A 17,275-nucleotide genomic window follows, 5' to 3' on the forward strand; every position below is an offset into this window, starting at 1 on the left:
CTGGGAGCTGGGGGGGGATAACCCTGGGAGAGCCCAAATCCGACCCTGGGCAGCTCCACTGAAGGAGGAGCAGGAGTGGCTGGGAGCCATCACCCCGTGTGCAGCCACCTTGTTTGGGGGTACCTTATGGGGACAGGGCTGGAGCAAAAACCCCTGGAGCAGCCCAGGCACCTCCACCAGGCATCCCAGGGTGTCCCAGCTGCTCCCAAGCGTGTCCAGGGTGGCAGGATGGGCTGCACCCTGGCCTGGCAGAGGCAGGAAGGTGCCTGCAGAGGGTGACAAGGGGGGACCAGGCACCCACACCCCCGGTGATGCTCAGATGGGACCCTGTGGAAGCAGGGCCTCAATCCCCATCGGGAGACATGAATGGCCATGCTGGGAGATCGCAGGCACCGGCAAGAGGCTTAACTTTAAAAAAAAAAAAAGGTTTATTTATTTCAAGATCTTACTTTTTTTTTCACCTTTTTTGTTGGTTTTTACCTGTATTTCAAAAAAAGTGGGGCAAAAGTACAAAAAAAGTCAGTTGCGGGACGGCAAAGGTTTAGAAATCACAGCGCGGAACGAACCCAAGCGAGAGACACGGAGCACGAACCAAACACCCCCACGACACGGCCGAATTATCACTGGAATTTTTGTTTTCCTCGGTACAAAACACACCAAAGCATGCCACGGAGCGGGAGGGACGCGGGGCGGAGGGGAGGCTGCGCTGTGGGGACCCGAGCGCGGCTCCCCGCTCTGCGCCGCCCCGGGCCCGCCGCTCACGTCAGGTTGTTCTGGAGGCAGTTCAGCTCCCCGGCCTCCTGCTCGCCCTTGCCGCCCTCGTGCTTGGGCGACGTCGAGTTGTGGATGTTGAACGGCTCCTCGTCCTTCAGGCAGGATTTCAGCGAGTCCTGCAGCTTGTGGGGAGCGCTGGGGTCGTCCTGCGGGAGAGAGGGGGGTCAGGGCAGGGCGGGCATGGGGCGAGGCACAGCGAGGGCACCACGTCCCCTTGCAGGGAGCCACCGGGGGGGACAAATGTCCCCTCCCAGCCCGGATGGCGGCACGGGGGGCCCGCGGTGCTCGCAGCACAGGGACAGGGTCCGACCCCCCCGCGGTGGCGCCGTCCCCAGCACAGCCTCCCCACCTCGGCTCCCAAAGCGCCCCGGAGCTGTGCCAGCCTGGAGCCCGTGCCAGCCTCGGGCACCGCATCCCCCCGGCCACCCGCCACCGTCCCCGCCCGGTTCCCGCTGCCGTTCGCATCCCCTCGTTCCCGCGACAAGCAGCCACCGGCGGCTTTGGCAGGAGCCCAGAGGGGGCGGCTTTATTGCGGTTCCTCAGCGTACAGCCCGTGCCCCCGCGCCGCGCCGCTGGCAAAGCCGGGCACGCCTCTTCCCGGGGTGCCCCCGCTGCAGCATCCTCCGCTCCGGGGCCGGGCCCGCACCCCCGGCAGGCACGGGCGGCACCGGCACTGGCACCCGCTGTGGGCACCGGCACCGGCTGTGGGGCAGGGCAGGGCTGGGCAGGGCAGGGCAGGGCAGGGCAAGGCAGGGCAGGGCAGGGCAGGGCAGGGCAGGGCAGGGCAGGGCAGGGCAGGGCAGGGCAGGGCCGGGAAGGGCAGGGCAGGGCAGGGCAGGGCAGGGCAGGGCAGGGCCGGGCAGGGCAGAGCAGGGCAGGGCAGGGCAGGGCAGGGCAGGGCAGGGCAGGGCAGAGCAGGGCAGAGCAGGGCAGGGCTGGGCTGGGCTGGGCAGGGCAGGGCAGAGCAGGGCAGGGCAGGGCAGGGCTGGGCAGGGCAGGGCTGGGCAGGGCAGGGCTGGGCAGGGCAGGGCTGGGCAGGGCAGGGCCGCGCAGGGCAGGGCAGGGCAGGGCAGAGCAGGGCAGGCAGAGCAGGGCAGGGCCGGGCAGGGCCAGGAAGGGCTGGGCAGGCAGGGCAGGGCCGGGCAGGGCTGGGAAGGGCAGGGCAGGGCAGGGCGAGCCCGCCAGGCCGGGCCGGGCCGTGCTGGTTCCGGTGCTGTCGGTGCCACGCAGAGAGCGGCAGATGGACGGGGACACCCAAGGGCCGGCGTCACACGGGGACAGGAGCCCATCTCCTGGGCAGTGACCAGTCCGGAGCTGGTGCCATTGGCTGCAGGACCCCCAAAAACCCCTTTCCGGAGGGCGCTGACCCTGCTGACCCCTCCTCATCCTCGCAGTGCTGCCGCGTCCCAGGCACCGTGTGCCGAGCCCCCAGCCCCGGAGGGCCGGGGACGCGCGGGGAGCGGCACCGAGCGCATCCCGAGGCTGATCCCGTCTTCAGCGGGGACGGAGCCGGCCCCGGAGCCTCCTGCCAGGGCGGCTAGGGCTGCTAAAGGCGGTCGTACACGGGGAACACCGGCCGTGGGTGGGGGAGGCTAAAGGGACCTACGCTCCTCCTCCGGCTCCGCAAAGCCCTTCGCTTCTCTCTGTTCCGAGTCAAAGACAGCAGGTTGGGTGCCGGGGGTGCCGGGGGGCGCCCCAACGAGGGCAGCACCCGGAGCGTGTCACCCTCCAGCACCCGCGGCCATGCCACAGCCAGGGAGCATCGCCTGCCCCGCTGTCCCCTCCCTGAACGTGGCACAGCCACCCCCGCCACCCCCACACCGAGCCAAGGCCTTCGGGAGCTCGGGATGGCGGCTCCCGGGGAGCCACACGGGCAGCAGGGGACGGGGAAGGGACAGGGGGTGACACTGCCCCCCTGCCCGGCCTGGGCACAGTGTAGGTCAGCGGGGACCCAGCAGCGAGGGGACAGAGCTGTGACCAGGGCAGGATGGGGACAGGAGCGCATGGCTGGGATCCGGGAGGGGTCAGAGGTCACCGGACAGAGGGACAGGGATGGGACAGGAAGAGGGACGGGGGGACGGTGCCACACAGCTCCTTACGTTTGGGTGGGAGCCCTCGGCGATGGTGGACAGGGAGAAGTTGTCGTTGTGCAGCTCGGACGGGGTGCGGTATCTGTGGGGCAGGAGAGTGGGGTGAGAGCAGGACCCCCCCGCAGCCCCACCCGCGTTTTGGGGTCACCGTGGGTTGGGAGGGGTTAATTGTTCCCAGCCCTGGAGGTCTGGGGGGGTAAATGTCCCCAGAGATGGAAGTCTGGGCTAAATACCCAAATCTAAGGGCTTTGGAGAGATAAATCTTCCCTGCCCTGGGGGTTTGGGGGTTTGTACCCCCAGCTCCGAGGATCTGGGGAGCTAAACGCTTCCAAGTCAGGGGGGCTTGGAGACTCAGTACATCCAGAGATGGAGATCTACGGGATTAAATGTCCTGAACTCCGGAGGTTGGGGACTAAATGTCCCCAGGGATTGAGCTAAAGGAGCCCAGTGTGACATTTTGGGGGGCTCGGTGCCCCCAGCTCTGGGGTTTGGGGGTAGCTGGGCTCTGGGCAGCAGCCCGGGGCAGGGCTGGAGAGGCAGACCCGGGAGCTGGCACGGAGCCTCCCTGCTAATTGCACTTGGCATTTCCAAACACTAATTAACAGCTCATTAGGGACCGGGCTGGGCAGGCTCCCTCCTCCCTGCTCCAGGAGCTGGCCAGCAGTGGCCGGGGCGGGGGGGTGACCCCGAACCCTTCCCCGTCACCCCCAGCCCTGTCCCCAGCCCTGTCCCCAGCCCTGTCCCCGATGGCCGCCCCGGCGCTGTCCCCAGCTCCCAGCGGAGCAGATTAACCGGTGCCGGTCAGGAGCGGCTTGGAGGGATTACCGGCGGAGCAGGAGCCGCGTCCCCGCCTCCGGCAGCTCTGCCACCCACCGTCCCCGCGTCCCCGGGGCACCAGCAGGGCAGGGGGGCGCGGGGCCGGCCCGGGGGTCCCCAGTGTCACTCACTTGGTCTTGCGCAGCTTGCTGTTCTCCGTCTTGAGCAGGTAGAGCTTCTTGGCGAAGAACACGGTGAGCATGAAGAGCAGCAGCACCACGAGCGCGGCCGAGCCCACGGCCACGCACATCACCTGGAAGTCGGTGACGATGGACTCGCAGCGAGTGCCCTTGTGCCACGTGTAGTCCTGCGTGTTGCACCTGCCGGGGGACGCGCTCAGAGGCGTCCCCCGCCCCCAAACGCGTCCCCCGCCCCAAAACGCGTCCCCCGCCCCAAAACCTGCCCTGAGCATCCTCGGGGGATGCGGCGTTTGTACCTGCGGGGGTTACGGGGGTCTGGGGTGATGGGATGAGCGGGTGACACCCGAGGGGGTGACACCGACCGAGATGGGGACACTGGGGCAGCCGGGAGCGGGCTCGGGGTCTCCGGACGGTGCTGACGCCCCGCAGCAGCGGCTCCCAGCCCCGGCGGGAGCAGGGAGGGTCCCGCGCCCCCCGCGTGCCCCGGGCGCGGTGCCAGCCGGGGGCACACCCGGTGCGTGCGGCACAGCCGGCGGCGCCTCCCGGCGCAATCTGCCGGGCCCGATTAGCGCGGCCGCCCCGCAGGCTCGGCCCTGACCTAATTCCTGGGCAGCCGCCGCCCGGGGGCAGGGAAACAGGGAAACGGGGAAACAGGGAAACCCCGCTCGATGCCGGGAGTGGGGCTGCGGGCACCCAGAGCCCGGGAACGGGGTGGGCAGGGGGTGGAAAAGGTGCAGAATGGAGTGAAAAAGGATGGAAAGGCTGGGAACGGGATGTCAGGGGCATGGAGAGCCCAGGGATGGAGCACAGAGAGTGGAGAGCCCAGGGATGGAGCACAGAGAGTGGAGAGCTCAGGGATGGAGCACAGAGAATGGACAGACCAGGGATGAAATACAGAGAATGGAGAGCCCGGGGATGAGGAGCATGGAGGATGGAGAGCCCCGGGATGGGGCAGAGGGAATGGAGAGCCCAGGGATGGGTACAGGGGGTGGGATACACCAGGAATGGGGTGAAAGGGGTGGAGAGGCCAGGAATGGGTTGCAGGAGATGGAAGCGCCGGGATTAAGGTGCATGGGTGGGGGAGATCCCAGGGGTGGGTACAGGGGGATGAAGAGCCCAGGCATGGGAGGCATGGAGTATGCAGAGACTGAAAGTGGGGGCGCACAAGGGCTGGAAAAACTGGGAATGGAATACATGGGAATGGAGAGCCTGGGGATGGGAGCACTGGGCATGGGGTATAGGGGATGGTGAGCCCAGGGATGGGGTACAGGGATGGTGAGGAGGGGATGTGGTGCAGGGATGAAGACCTCAGGGGTGAAGTGCAGGGGATGGAGAACCCCAGGATGGGGTGTAGGGATGGTGAGCCCCAGGGATGGCGAGCCCAGGGATGGCGAGCCCAGGGATGACGAGCCCCACACCCCAGCCCAGCGGGCCCGTCCCTTACCGGCAGAAGGCCCCGTGGCTCTCCACCAGGTAGCACTGGCCGCCGTTGTGGCAGTAGCTGGGGACGAGGTCGCACAGGGAGCGGCAGGAGCTGTTGTGCCGCACGTAGCCGCTCCGGCACTCGGAGCCGTTGTCGGGCGGGCCCCGCTCCCCGGGCCGCGGCCAGGCCGTGGGGCTGCCCCCGGGCAGCCCGGGCGGCGGCGGGGCGGCGGCGGCGCGGTGCCCGGTGGGCCGGGGCTCCGGCGGGGCGGGCGCGGCCGAGGCGGGCGCTCTGTAGCCGTTCTCGTCCTCCAGCCCGCCGTCTTCCTCCTCCTCCTCCTCGTCCTCCAGCTCGTCCTCGTCGTCCCCGTCGGCGTAGAAGGAGGTGGTGGGGTAGAAATCGGCGTCGTCGAAGGGCGTGAAGTCGTCGTAGAGCTCGTGCAGGGCCCAGGGCGTGGCCGCCCCCTCGGGCTCCCGGCGCCGCGCCGAGCCCGCCGCGCCCCGGCCGGCCCCGGGGAGGGCCCCCAGTCCCTCGCCCCCCTCGAACAGGTCGTAGTAATCGACGTCGATGATGTCGGAGCCCGCGCGGTCGGCCGGGGGCTCGGGCGGGCCGGTGGCGGCCGTGACCGGCTCCCGCAGCCACGTCAGGTCGGTCCAGCCGCGGGCGCCCTGCGCCGGGGCCGGGCTGGAGGCGGCGGCCCAGAGCTCGGGGGCGCCCCCCGAGTCCCCCCCGGCGGCGCCGGGCCGGCCCAGCACGGGGGTGCGCGGCGCGGCCGAGCCCCCGGCCGCCAGCAGCAGCTCGGACTCGGACTCGGCCGGGCCGGTGGCGAGGCGGGGCCCGGCGGGGCTCGGCGGCGCGGCCGGGAGCCCCCCGGAGCCCCCCGGCGTGGGGCGGTCACCGCTGCCCGGCTCCTCGGGGCTGCCCGGCGCCACCGGCACCGCGCCCCCGGCCCCGGCCCCGGGCCAGGTGACGGCTCGGGGGGGCGCGGCGCTGGCCTCGCCCTCCGCGCCGCAGCCCGGGCACCCGTCGGGCACGGCCGAGGGCTCCGTGGTGGCCGTGCCGCCCCCGGGGGGCTCTAGCTGCGCTCCTGCCGCCGCCCCCCCGGCGCTCGTGCTGTTGCTGGGTGCCCCCGGGGGGTCTCCGCTCGCCAGGTCCCATTTCGGGGCGCTGCTCTCCAACGAGCCCTCCCAGGCTCTCCCCTCGCCAGCGCTGGAGTTCTGGGGGGGCCACGCGGATCCTGGCGGGGAGCAAGGAGAGAAAGAGGTGTCAGAGGTGCCCCCGCACCCCTGGGAGGATGTGACAGTCTGGGGGGGTCCAACAGGTCCCCGACCTGCTCCACCTTGCACCCGCCTGGATACACCACAAGGACCTGGGGGGCAGGGGGGGCCGCACCCCCAATCCTTGAGCCTCTCCCGGGGACCGATGGGGGGAACCCCAAAGAAGCCCCCCAGCTCTGTGGGTGCCCTCACACCCAACTCTGTGATCCCTCCTTCTCAGCACAGCCCCCCCAACACAAGCTGTCCCCGGCCCTGCCCCCTCAGCTGCCCTTCAAGGGGATCCATCCCCCTGCAAAGGGATCCAGTCCTCCCCCAAAGGGATCCAGCCCCACTGCAAGGACAGCCAGCCCTCCCCAGAAGAAATCAGCCCCCCAAAAGGGGATCCAGCCCCCCCCCCCCCCCGGTAGATCCAACCCCCTGTGGTTCTCGTGAGTGCTCTGCACACACACAAGGGGCTGCAGCTCCCCGTGCTGGGATCCAGCCCCGCTCCCGCCCCATCCCCGCGAGGGGATCCAGCCCCGCTGCGGCTCCACACAACGGGATCGGCCCCTGCGGCGGGATCGGCCCCTCCGCAATGGAATCCGGCCCCTTGCGCGGGGATCAGCCCCGTGTGCCGCCCGCCTGTCCATCCGGACACACGGAGCAGCACCCAGCCCTCCCCACGCCGGGATCCAGCCCCCTGCAAGCGGACCCAGCCCTCTCCCGGTTCCTGCGAGTGCGCCCCATAGCCAGCCCCACATCCCGCCCCTGCAAGGGGATCCGGCCCTTTCCAAGGGTACCCGACTGCCCCTGCAATGGAATCCAGCCCCTTCCAAGGGGATCCACCCCCCTCCGGCTCCTGCAAGTGCACCCCGTAATCCCGAGAGGATCCAGCCCCTGCAAGGGAATCCGCTCCCTCCTGCTCGGGCTCCAGCCCTTCCCTGGCTCCTGCAGATGCTCCCCCTGCACACGCGGGGATCCAGCCCTGCCGCAAGGGGATCCAGCCCCGGCAAGGGGATCCCGCCCGCCCTGCAGGGAGATCCAGCCCCACGCACGGGATCCAGCCCTGCCGCAAGGGATCCGGCCCCGGCAGGGGGATCCAGCCCCACGCACGGCATCCCGCCCGCCCTGCAGGGAGATCCAGCCCCACGCACGGGATCCAGCCCTTCCGGCAAGGGGATCCCGCCCGCCCCGCAGGCAGATCCAGCCCTTCCCTGGCTCCTGCAGATGGCCCCCCTCCCCATGAAGGGATCCAGCCCCGGCCGCAGGATCAACAGCATCTCCCCCCCCGCACTGGGATCAGCCCCCGCCCGGGGGGATCCTCCTTCCTTGCCCGGGTGCAGCCCCCCCGGCGGCAGCAGCACCGGGATCCGGCCCCGGCGAGGGGATCCCCCCGCCCCCCCCAGCCCGCAGCCCCCCCGGGACCCCCCCCCCCGCCCCGGATCCGCCCCCCGCCCGTGCCCCGGCCGCGTGTCCCCGGTCCCGGTACGCACCGAGGGCGCCGATCGCCAGCAGCAGGGCCAGGGCGCGGGGGGCGCGGGGGGCGCGGGGGGCCATGGCGGCATGGAGGGACCCCGGCTCCGCCACGGGGCCGGCACCGGCAGCGGCTCCGCCCGCCCCGCTCCGAGCGAGCCGCGCCGCGCCGAGCCGAGCGGAGCCGCGCCGAGCCGGGGGGCCGGGCCGGGCGGCGGGGGCGGGACCGCGGACGCGGCGGCGGCTCCGGGCACGGGCACGGGCACGGCACCCCCCCGGCACCCCGCGGGCAGCGCCGGGGAGCAAATCCCGGGAGCCCCGGCAGCGGGGCGACACAGCCCGGGACCCCCGGCTTTGGGGGGACACAGACCGGGACCCCCGGCATCGGGGGGAACACAGACCGCGACCCCCGGCTTTGGGGCGACACAGCCCGGGACCCCCAACATCGGGGGGAACACAGACCGCGACCCCCGACTTTGGGGGGACACAGCCCGGGACCCCCGGCTTTGGGGGGACACAGACCGGGACCCCCGGCATCGGGGGGACACAGACCGGGACCCCCAGCATCGGGGGGAACACAGACCGCGACCCCCGGCATGGGGGAACACACAGCCCGCTACCCCCAAATGGGGGGGACACAGCCCAGTACCCCCAGCATCGGCATCCCCGGAGGGGGACACATCCCGACAGCCCCCAACACCGAGGGACACACACACCCTGGCACCCCCAGCATGGGCATCCTGTGGGGGCACCGGGGGGCACACCCTGGCACCACTGTCCCTGGGGGAACACAGAGGGCACACCCCACACTGTCCCTGCGGGGACACCAGGGACACATCCTGCCACCCCAGCATGGGCACCCCTGGCGCAGGACACCGGGGACACGTCCTGCCCCCCAGCAGAGGGGGAGCCTATCCCGCACCCCCCCACAGCCCTCATCCCTCTCTGACCCCCAAACTGCTCCTGCATAGGGCGGGGACCCCCCTGCTCCGGCCCAGGACCCCCTCCCCGCACCCCCAGCCCGCTCCGAGGGCACCGCGGGGCTCCGGCCCCCCCAGCAGGGTTGGACCCTCCTGTGCCCAGGGCCTGGCATTGCTGGCCAGTGCCAGACTGGCCCAGATGCCACCAGCTGCCACCACGGCCGCTGTCACCGCTGGCCTGTCCCGGGGGCACCGCGGGCAGGGGGGACAGGGGTGGGCAGGGGGGACAGGGGGGGCTCCAGGGGCAGGGTCCGCATGGGGCCGGGGAGGAGCCGGGATCGGAGCGCGGCGCGGGCTCGGCCCCAGGTGCGACCGGCGCAGGGTGGGGATGGCACTGGGACAGCGCCGGGGACAGCCCGGGCCGCCCTGGGGACAGAGCCCGGCCCCGCGGTGGCACAGCGGCTGCTCCCGGGCTGTCCCTGCGCCGCGGGCTCCATGGAGACTGCCAAGGTCACCCAGCGTCCTTGGGCACCTCCACCTGCAGCACGGCGGGAATGTGTCTGTGATGGCTGCTCCACAGCCTGCATCCCACCCCGGGCATTCTGCATCCTGCACCGGGCACCCTGCCCTGGGCATCCCAAACCCTGTGCTCGGCATCCCACCCTGGGCATTCTGCATCCTGCACCGGGCATCCTGCCCTGGGCATCCCAAACCCTGTGCTCGGCATCCCACCCTGGGCATTCTGCATCCTGCACCGGGCACCCTGCCCTGGGCATCCCAAACCCTGTGCTCGGCATCCCACCCTGGGCATTCTGCATCCTGCACCGGGCACCCTGCCCTGGGCATCCCAAACCCTGCACCAGGCATCCCACCCTGGGCATTCTGCATCCTGCACTGGGCATCCTGCCCTGGCCATCCCACATCCTCTACCAGGCATCCCACCTCGGGCATCCCACATCCTGTACCGGGCATCCCACATCCTCTGCCAGGCATCCCACATCCCAAATCTCACATCCCACATCCCAAATCTCACATCCCACATCCCAAATCTCACATCTCATATCCCAAATCCCACCTCAGGGTCCCCCATCACACTTCCCTTACCCCACGCCCCGCACCAGCGCGGGACTCTGGGGCGGTGCTGGGGGCTCCCAGGGTCCCCATTGCAGCGCCCCCAGGGCCACATGGGACCCCCTCATGTCCCCCCTGCCCCCCGGGCCGTGTGTGTGGGGCTGGGCTGGGGGGCTGGGGCCGGAACGGGGTCCCCTCTCCCCCAGCAGCGGCTCCGGGCCGGGCTCGGGCTGGGAACAAGGGAACAAGGGAAGAAGGGAACAAGCCCCGCTCTGTGCAGCTCTCACAGGCACGGAGGGGCTGCACCTGCTTTGCATTCCCCGCGCTTCCGCCGCTGGGTGCGTTTCCAAGGGGACCGGCCCGGGGCTGCCGGACGGACAGAGGGACACGGCCCTGGCGGCTGGGAAGGGCTGGGAAAGGCTGGGAAAGGCTGGGGGTGCCACGGGATGGGTGTGCCATGGGCTGGGGGTGCCACGGGATGGGGAATCCCAGTGCCAGGGCCTGGCCGGGCAGCAAGAGGCCGAGGGAAGATGGATGGGATGAAAGGAGCTGGATCCAGGCATGGGGATGGGGATGATTCTGGGATGGAGGCTGGGATGGAGGCTGGGCGGGGCAGCAGCCCTGGAACCTTCCGGCCCATGGAAGTTTCCAGCCCCCACAGTAACCCCTGGGGGCAGGAAGCTCGTGGGGCTGGCAGGGTCACCCCAGGATCCCCGTTCCAGGCCTGGAGCCACCCAGGGTCACATCTGGGGCACCTCCATGGCTGGAGGCTCCCATGGCTCTGGATCAGCCAGGGTGTGCAGGAGGGTGTGACCCCACGTGGGGCAGAGCTCAGGGGGCACTGGGTGCTGTGTGCCTGCCCAGGGGGCACAGGGGGGCACTGGGTGCTGTGTGCCTGCCCAGGGGGCACAGGGGGGCACTGGGTGCTGTGTCCCTGCCCAGGGGGCACAGGGGGGCACTGGGTGCTGTGTCCCTGCCCAGGGTGCTGTACCGAGCAGGAACATCCAGCTGGGACCATTCCAGAGCCTCCCTGTTCCCACAGCCCCGGGGCAAAGCGGGGCTGAGCCTTTCCAGCCCTGTGCCCAAAGCTGGAGCAGCCCAGCCCAGCCCAGCCCAGCCCGGGGTCAGAGCCAGATCCCCCCAGATTCCTACAAACCTGCCCTGGGCCGGCCTTCCCCAGCAGCACAGGGTGGGGAGAGGGATGGCAGGACAGACAGACAGACAGACAGACGGACGGACAGCCATGGCTCTTCAGTCCCGAAGGAGAAATCCAGCACCAACTCCCTCACTCGGGAAGAACCAGCTGCTGCTGCCAAGCCTGGGTTTTCCTGGGGGAATTACTCAGAATGTTAAAGATGATTTTAAAGACAGAATTGCAGCCACCATTTGGGGCCCTTCCAGAGCAAATCCCTGAGCCCTGTCCATCCTGCAGGGGTCTGGGCAGGGATCTGGGCCGGGATCTCATCCCAATCCCCCTCCCTGCCCATTTCAGCACTGGGGGTGGCTCCTGCCCTGCCTCGGGATCCCCAAAACCCCAGGGGAGAGGCTTTGCTCCCCAGTCCTGCTCCTGCCAGAGCTCGGCTCAGTCCCACCTTGGGCAGCCTCAGCTCCATCCCTCAGCCCATCCCAGCCCATCCCAGCCGGCATCTCCCCATGTCCCAGGGCACCTCCCTCCTCCCTCGGGGCACCACTGGCTGCAGGTGCCAGCCTGGATCGTGATCCAGGATCCCGTGGGGATGGACAGACAGACAAAGGCCCGAGGGAGGCCCGGGCTGGGCTGGGATCCCCACCTGCCCAGCTCCCTGCCCCAGCTGAGCACCAGGAATTGCCCCATTCCTGTGTCCAGTGGGGATCCCGGGGGCATCCAGAGCCATGGGATAACACTGTGGGGGATGATATTTCCCCCCAGCTTCTGCTCCTCCCTTCTCCTCTCCCTGGGCTGCCTTTCCCAGGCTCAAATCACCTTTTACCCGCATTTCTTTCATTACCAATATTGGAAAAGTGCAAAGAAAAGGAAGAACTGGAACAAGGAGCCAGGACTGAGGTTGGCGTTTCCTGGGTGCTGAGCTGAGCCCGGCTCAGCCAGGCGGGGTTTGGGGACGGCTTCGTCCTTGATCGGGGCTGGCACCGCCCGGCCTGGCTCCGAGGTGACGATTCCCGATGCGACACCGATCCCTGGGGGAGCCGCTGCCGCTCCGACCCTCGGCCTCGCCGGAGCCAGCCCGCACCTGCCTGGGGCTTCCCGCAGGAACAGAGAGCCCTGCCCGACCAGGCACGGCCAGGCTGATCCCACACCGGCTGATCCCACACCGGCTGATCCCACAGCTCCAACCCTTCCCGCAGGAACAGAGAGCCCTGCCCGACCAGGCACGGCCAGGCTGATCCCACAGCTCCAACCCCTCCTGCAGGAACAGACACCCTCTGCCCGACCAGGCACGGCCAGGCTGCTCCCACACCGGCTGCTCCCACACCGGCTGCTCCCACAGTTCCCAACCCCTTCCTGCAGGAACAGAGACCCCCTGCCCGACCAGGCACGGCCAGGCTGCCCCCACACCGGCTGCTCCCACACCGGCTGCTCCCACAATCACCCTAATTCACAGTGCCCGGAGCCGGGATGTTTGGGATGGCAGGAGCAGTTTGGGGAAGGAGGCTGGAGGCACAGAAATCCACAGATCCACATCCTCCGCCTGTCCTGTGGTGCTGGAGCTGGGATCTTCCCAAAAACCCTTCCTGAGCTGCCCATGGGCTGGGACATTGGGTCTGCAGGGGCAGGGCCCAGGCAGGGGCAGGGTCCCGGTGTGTGAGCCTCCTCCAGCTCTGCTGGACCTGCCCGAGGGGCAGAGCCCCTGCATCCTGCAATCCCTGCCGTTCCCGAGCCACATTCCCCGGGGCTGAGAGGGAAAAGGGGGGAGAGGTTTGATAATCACCTGTCACAGCTCTGAGCTGCAGGGAGCAAGGGGAACCCTGAGGAAAGCAAGGGTGAGCTTTGGGGAGAGGAGCTGGCAGGGAGCTGTACATCCAGGGATGGAGCAGTACATCCCAGGATGGAGCTGTACATCCCAGGGATGGAGCTGTACATTCCAGGGATGGAGCTGTGCATCCAGGGATGGAGCTGTACATCCCAGGGATGGAGCTGTACATCCCAGGATGGAGCTGTACATCCCAGGATGGAGCCGTGCATCCAGGGATGGAGCTGTGCATCCCAGGGATGGAGCTGTACATCCCAGGGATGGAGCTGTGCATCCCAGGATGGAGCTGTACATCGCAGGGATGGAGCAGTACATCCCAGGGATGGAGCTGTGCATCCCAGATGGAGCTGTACATCCCAGGATGGAGCTGTGCATCCCAGGGATGGAGCTGTGCATCCCAGATGGAGCTGTACATCCAAGGATGGAGCTGTACATCCCAGATGGAGCTGTGCATCCCAGGATGGAGCAGTACATCTCAGGGATGGAGCTGTACATCCAGGGATGGAGCTGTGCATCCCAGGGATGGAGCTGTACATCCCAGATGGAGCAGTACATCCCAGGATGGAGCTGTGCATCCAAGGATGGAGCTGTGCATCCCAGGATGGAGCTGTGCATCCCAGGGATGGAGCTGTGCATCCCAGATGGAGCTGTACATCCAAGGATGGAGCTGTGCATCCCAGATGGAGCTGTGCATCCAAGGATGGAGCTGTGCATCCAAGGATGGAGCTGTACATCCAGGGATGGAGCTGTACATCCAGGGATGGAGCTGTACATCCCAGGATGGAGCTGTGCATCCCAGGGATGGAGCTGTACATCCCAGGATGGAGCTATACATCCCAGGATGGAGCTGTGCATCCCAGGATGGAGCTGTACATCCAGGGATGGAGCTGTGCATCCCAGGATGGAGCTGTACATCCCAGATGGAGCTGTACATCCCAGATGGAGCTGTACATCCCAGATGGAGCAGTACATCCCAGGATGGAGCTGTATATCCCAGGATGGAGCTGTGCATCCCAGATGGAGCTGTGCATCCCAGGGATGGAGCTGTACATCCCAGGGATGGAGCTGTGCATCCCAGGATGGAGCTGTACATCCCAGGATGGAGCTGTGCATCCAAGGATGGAGCTGTACATCCCAGGATGGAGTTGTACATCCCAGGGATGGAGCTGTGCATCCCAGGGATGGAGCTGTACATCCCAGATGGAGCTGTGCATCCCAGGGATGGAGCTGTGCATCCCAGATGCAGCTGTACATCCCAGGGATGGAGCTGTGCATCCCAGGATGGAGCTGTATATCCCAGGATGGAGCTGTACATCCAGGGATGGAGCTGTACATCCCAGATGGAGCTGTGCATCCCAGGGATGGAGCTGTGCATCCAAGGCCACATCCCAGCTGTGCCAGCTGCTGTGTCTGAGCAGGTGCAGCGTGCCCAGGTGACACATGAAGCTGTCCCCGAGCAGGATCAGCCACCCTGAGTGCCAGCACCGCTCCCACGCCTCCCTCCTCCCGCCTGGAGGAGCCGCTTTAGTTCTTGTGATTTTGCCAAGAGGGCACCAAAGGCCCTTCAGAGAGGTTTTCACCTCCGAGGCTTCGCTCTCATTAACGCGGCTGAGCCAGGGCGGCTCTCACACTGTCGGGAGGAGCAGTGGAGACAAAACTTCCCCCGGGATGAAGGGAAAGGCTCGGGACAGACTCAGCCTCATCCCGGGATGGAGGGAAGGGCTCGGGACAGACTCAGCCCATCCCGGGATGGAGGGAAAGGCTCGGGACAGACTCAGCCTCATCCCGGGATGGAGGGAAAGGCTCGGGACAGACTCAGCCTCATCCCGGGATGGAGGGAAAGGCTCGGGACAGACTCAGCCTCATCCCGGGATGGAGGGAAAGGCTCGGGACAGACTCAGCCTCATCCCGGGATGGAGGGAAGGGCTCGGGACAGACTCAGCCTCATCCCGGGATGGAGGGAAAGGCTCGGGACAGACTCAGCCTCATCCCGGGATGGAGGGCAGGGCTCGGGGAGGGCTGGGCTGAGCTCGGAGGGTGAACACGAGCCCGTCCCTCCCAGGGCTGTTCAACCTCCACAGGAAGGAGCCCCAAATGGAGCAGCGGACAGAGCCGGACCTGCAGGGCACCGAGGGCACCCGGAGCATCCCCCGAGGGCAGTGCCCAGGGCACCACAGCATCCTGGGGAATTCAGGGAATGGATCCCGGGGGTCTGGAGGCTCCCCAGCAGCAGCTGGAGCACAGCCCAGCCAGGAGATGTCCCTCAGGTCCCTCTGGGCTGGTGCTGTGCCCGGAGGTGGCCCCAGCTCTCTGTGGGCTCGGTGACACGGAGCTGGCTGGGCATCCTTGGTCCTGGCACATGGGGACACCAGCTCCATCCCAGGGCTGGAATTCTGGGAACAAACCCGGAGGGCTGCTGGCTCTGACGGACACCAGGTTATTTACATCAGGCTGCAACTTAAAAAGACAGAAAATGAGAGATTTGGGGGGGAAAATTCCCAATAACCAGCCCTCAGTTTGTCCAGGTGCTGCTGGAAGGGTCCCTGGGGTTCCTGGGGAAGGGGCAATTCCCAGCACAGGCAGCTGGGGGGGAGCTGGTGCACACAAAGGGGGACAGTGAGTGGGCAGGGATGGCCCTGGCACGGCCCTGGCACTGCCCAGCCCTTGGCAGGTCACCCAGAGCCACCATCAGCCCTGTCTGGGGCTGCTGCTCGGGCTGGGATCGGGGGGATTATCCAGGTGGGCACCGGGGTCAGCCCTGCACTGGTTCCTGTCAAACCCGGAGTGAGAGAAGGAGCTGCCAGCCTCCAATCCTCCCTGTGGAGGTTTCCGGTGCTAAAGGCACAGGGTTGGAACAGCAGTGAGGGGACAGCGAGCACTCTGCCACCTCAAACTCTCCATGAGCCCCAAGGTGCGTTTTGGCTTTAAATCGGCCTGAAAAGGACAAAAACGCAGCTTTCCAGGCAGCTGGGGTGGACTTGGTACCCGAGGCAGGACGGGGAGGTTGAGGGTGGTTTTGGGATGGACAAAGGCTGTGCCAGTGCCTGAGTGGTGCAGAGAACAATGCCGGATCAGGATCCCTCTCCCCTGCACACGGGATGAAGATCCAAACCCCTCCCAGCTGCGCGGGCAGGAGGGACCGGGAATGTTCTGGAGCAGGGAGAGGAGCTCACCCTGAGCAGGTAATTCCCTTTGTCTAAGGACATCTGGGATTGACGTGACCCCAAGGGAGGCTTTGGAGCAGACACTCAGCCAGCTCCGAGCCCTGTGAACCCCCCTTCCAGTGCTGTACCTGCACCAGGAACTGAGAACAGCCACAAATTCACCCCTAATCCACTCCCTGCTCCAGCCCCAGCCCCACCCTGTGCCAGCCCAGCTGTGGGGATCCAAACCCCCAGGATGGTTTGGGTGGGGTTGGAGGGACCTCAGAGCCCACCCAGTGCCAGCCCTGCCATGGCAGGGACACCTCCCACTGTCCCAAGGTGTCCCAATGTCCAGCCTGGCCTTGGGCACTGCCAGGGATCCAGGGCAGCCACAGCTGCTCTGGGAATTCCATCCCAGCCAGGAATTCCCAATGTCCCATCCATCCCTGCCCTCTGGCACTGGGAGCCATTCCCTGTGTCCTGTCCCTCCATCCTTGTCCCCAGTCCCTCTCCAGCTCTCCTGGAGCCCCTTCAGGCCCTGCCAGGGGCTCTGAGCTCTCCCTGGAGCTTCTCCTCTCCAGATGAACATTCCCAGCTCTCCCAGCCTGGCTCCAGCTCCCTGTGCTGCTGGCTCTGGGGCAGCTCTGCAGTGGGGTCTCACCTGAGGGGCACAATCCCCATTTCCTGCTGCCCAGGCTGGGATCAGCCCAGGCACAGGGGGTCTCTGGCCACTCCCTCAGCCACCAGCATTCCCAAACTGGACCCCAAAGCCCACCCAATGGGCCCCAAAGCCCATCCATTCTTCCCTCTCTCACCCCAGCCCGGCCTCGGCAGCTGCTCTGACCATGAAGATTTGAAGTCTGTAAAAAGAAAACTTCCAAACCTGCCATTTATGATTTAGCAGTTTCTGTGCATCCTTCAGGAAAACGATCTTCAGGGTGAGGAGGAGAAGTGACCATTGCTGGGACAAGGCTTGCTGGAACGCAAAGATCCAAGAGCTCCTTCCCTTTTCCTGCTGCCCCGAGTCGAGCAGCTCCAAGCAGCCCAACCAGAGGGTGTTGAGCAGGAGAGCCCAGCCCTGGAGCCCCCCCAGCCTGTCCGAGGGGAATGTGCCTTTCACGGCACGTCCCGAGCCCAGGACACAGCTCTGCACCCCGAGCACATCCCCAGTGTGGGAAGGGTCTGTTGTGCTCCCCTGTG

The 17,275-nt window shown here is 67.5% G+C and overlaps 1 protein-coding gene across 1 annotated transcript; it reads right to left on the reverse strand.

Moving 5' to 3' along the window:
• Positions 1-409: 409 nt before the first annotated feature.
• Positions 410-8,056, reverse strand: CSPG5 (chondroitin sulfate proteoglycan 5). Its single transcript, XM_059481557.1, is given in 8 exon segments — positions 410-920; positions 2,874-2,946; positions 3,812-4,000; positions 5,265-6,480; positions 6,966-7,041; positions 7,395-7,440; positions 7,471-7,627; positions 7,864-8,056. Coding segments are annotated over 8 exon segments (2,112 nt in total). The 3' UTR covers positions 410-758.
• Positions 8,057-17,275: the final 9,219 nt, after the last annotated feature.

The sequence above is a fragment of the Ammospiza nelsoni genome, chromosome 1 (genome assembly GCF_027579445.1).
Source record: "Ammospiza nelsoni isolate bAmmNel1 chromosome 1, bAmmNel1.pri, whole genome shotgun sequence".
Lineage (NCBI taxonomy): Eukaryota > Metazoa > Chordata > Aves > Passeriformes > Passerellidae > Ammospiza > Ammospiza nelsoni.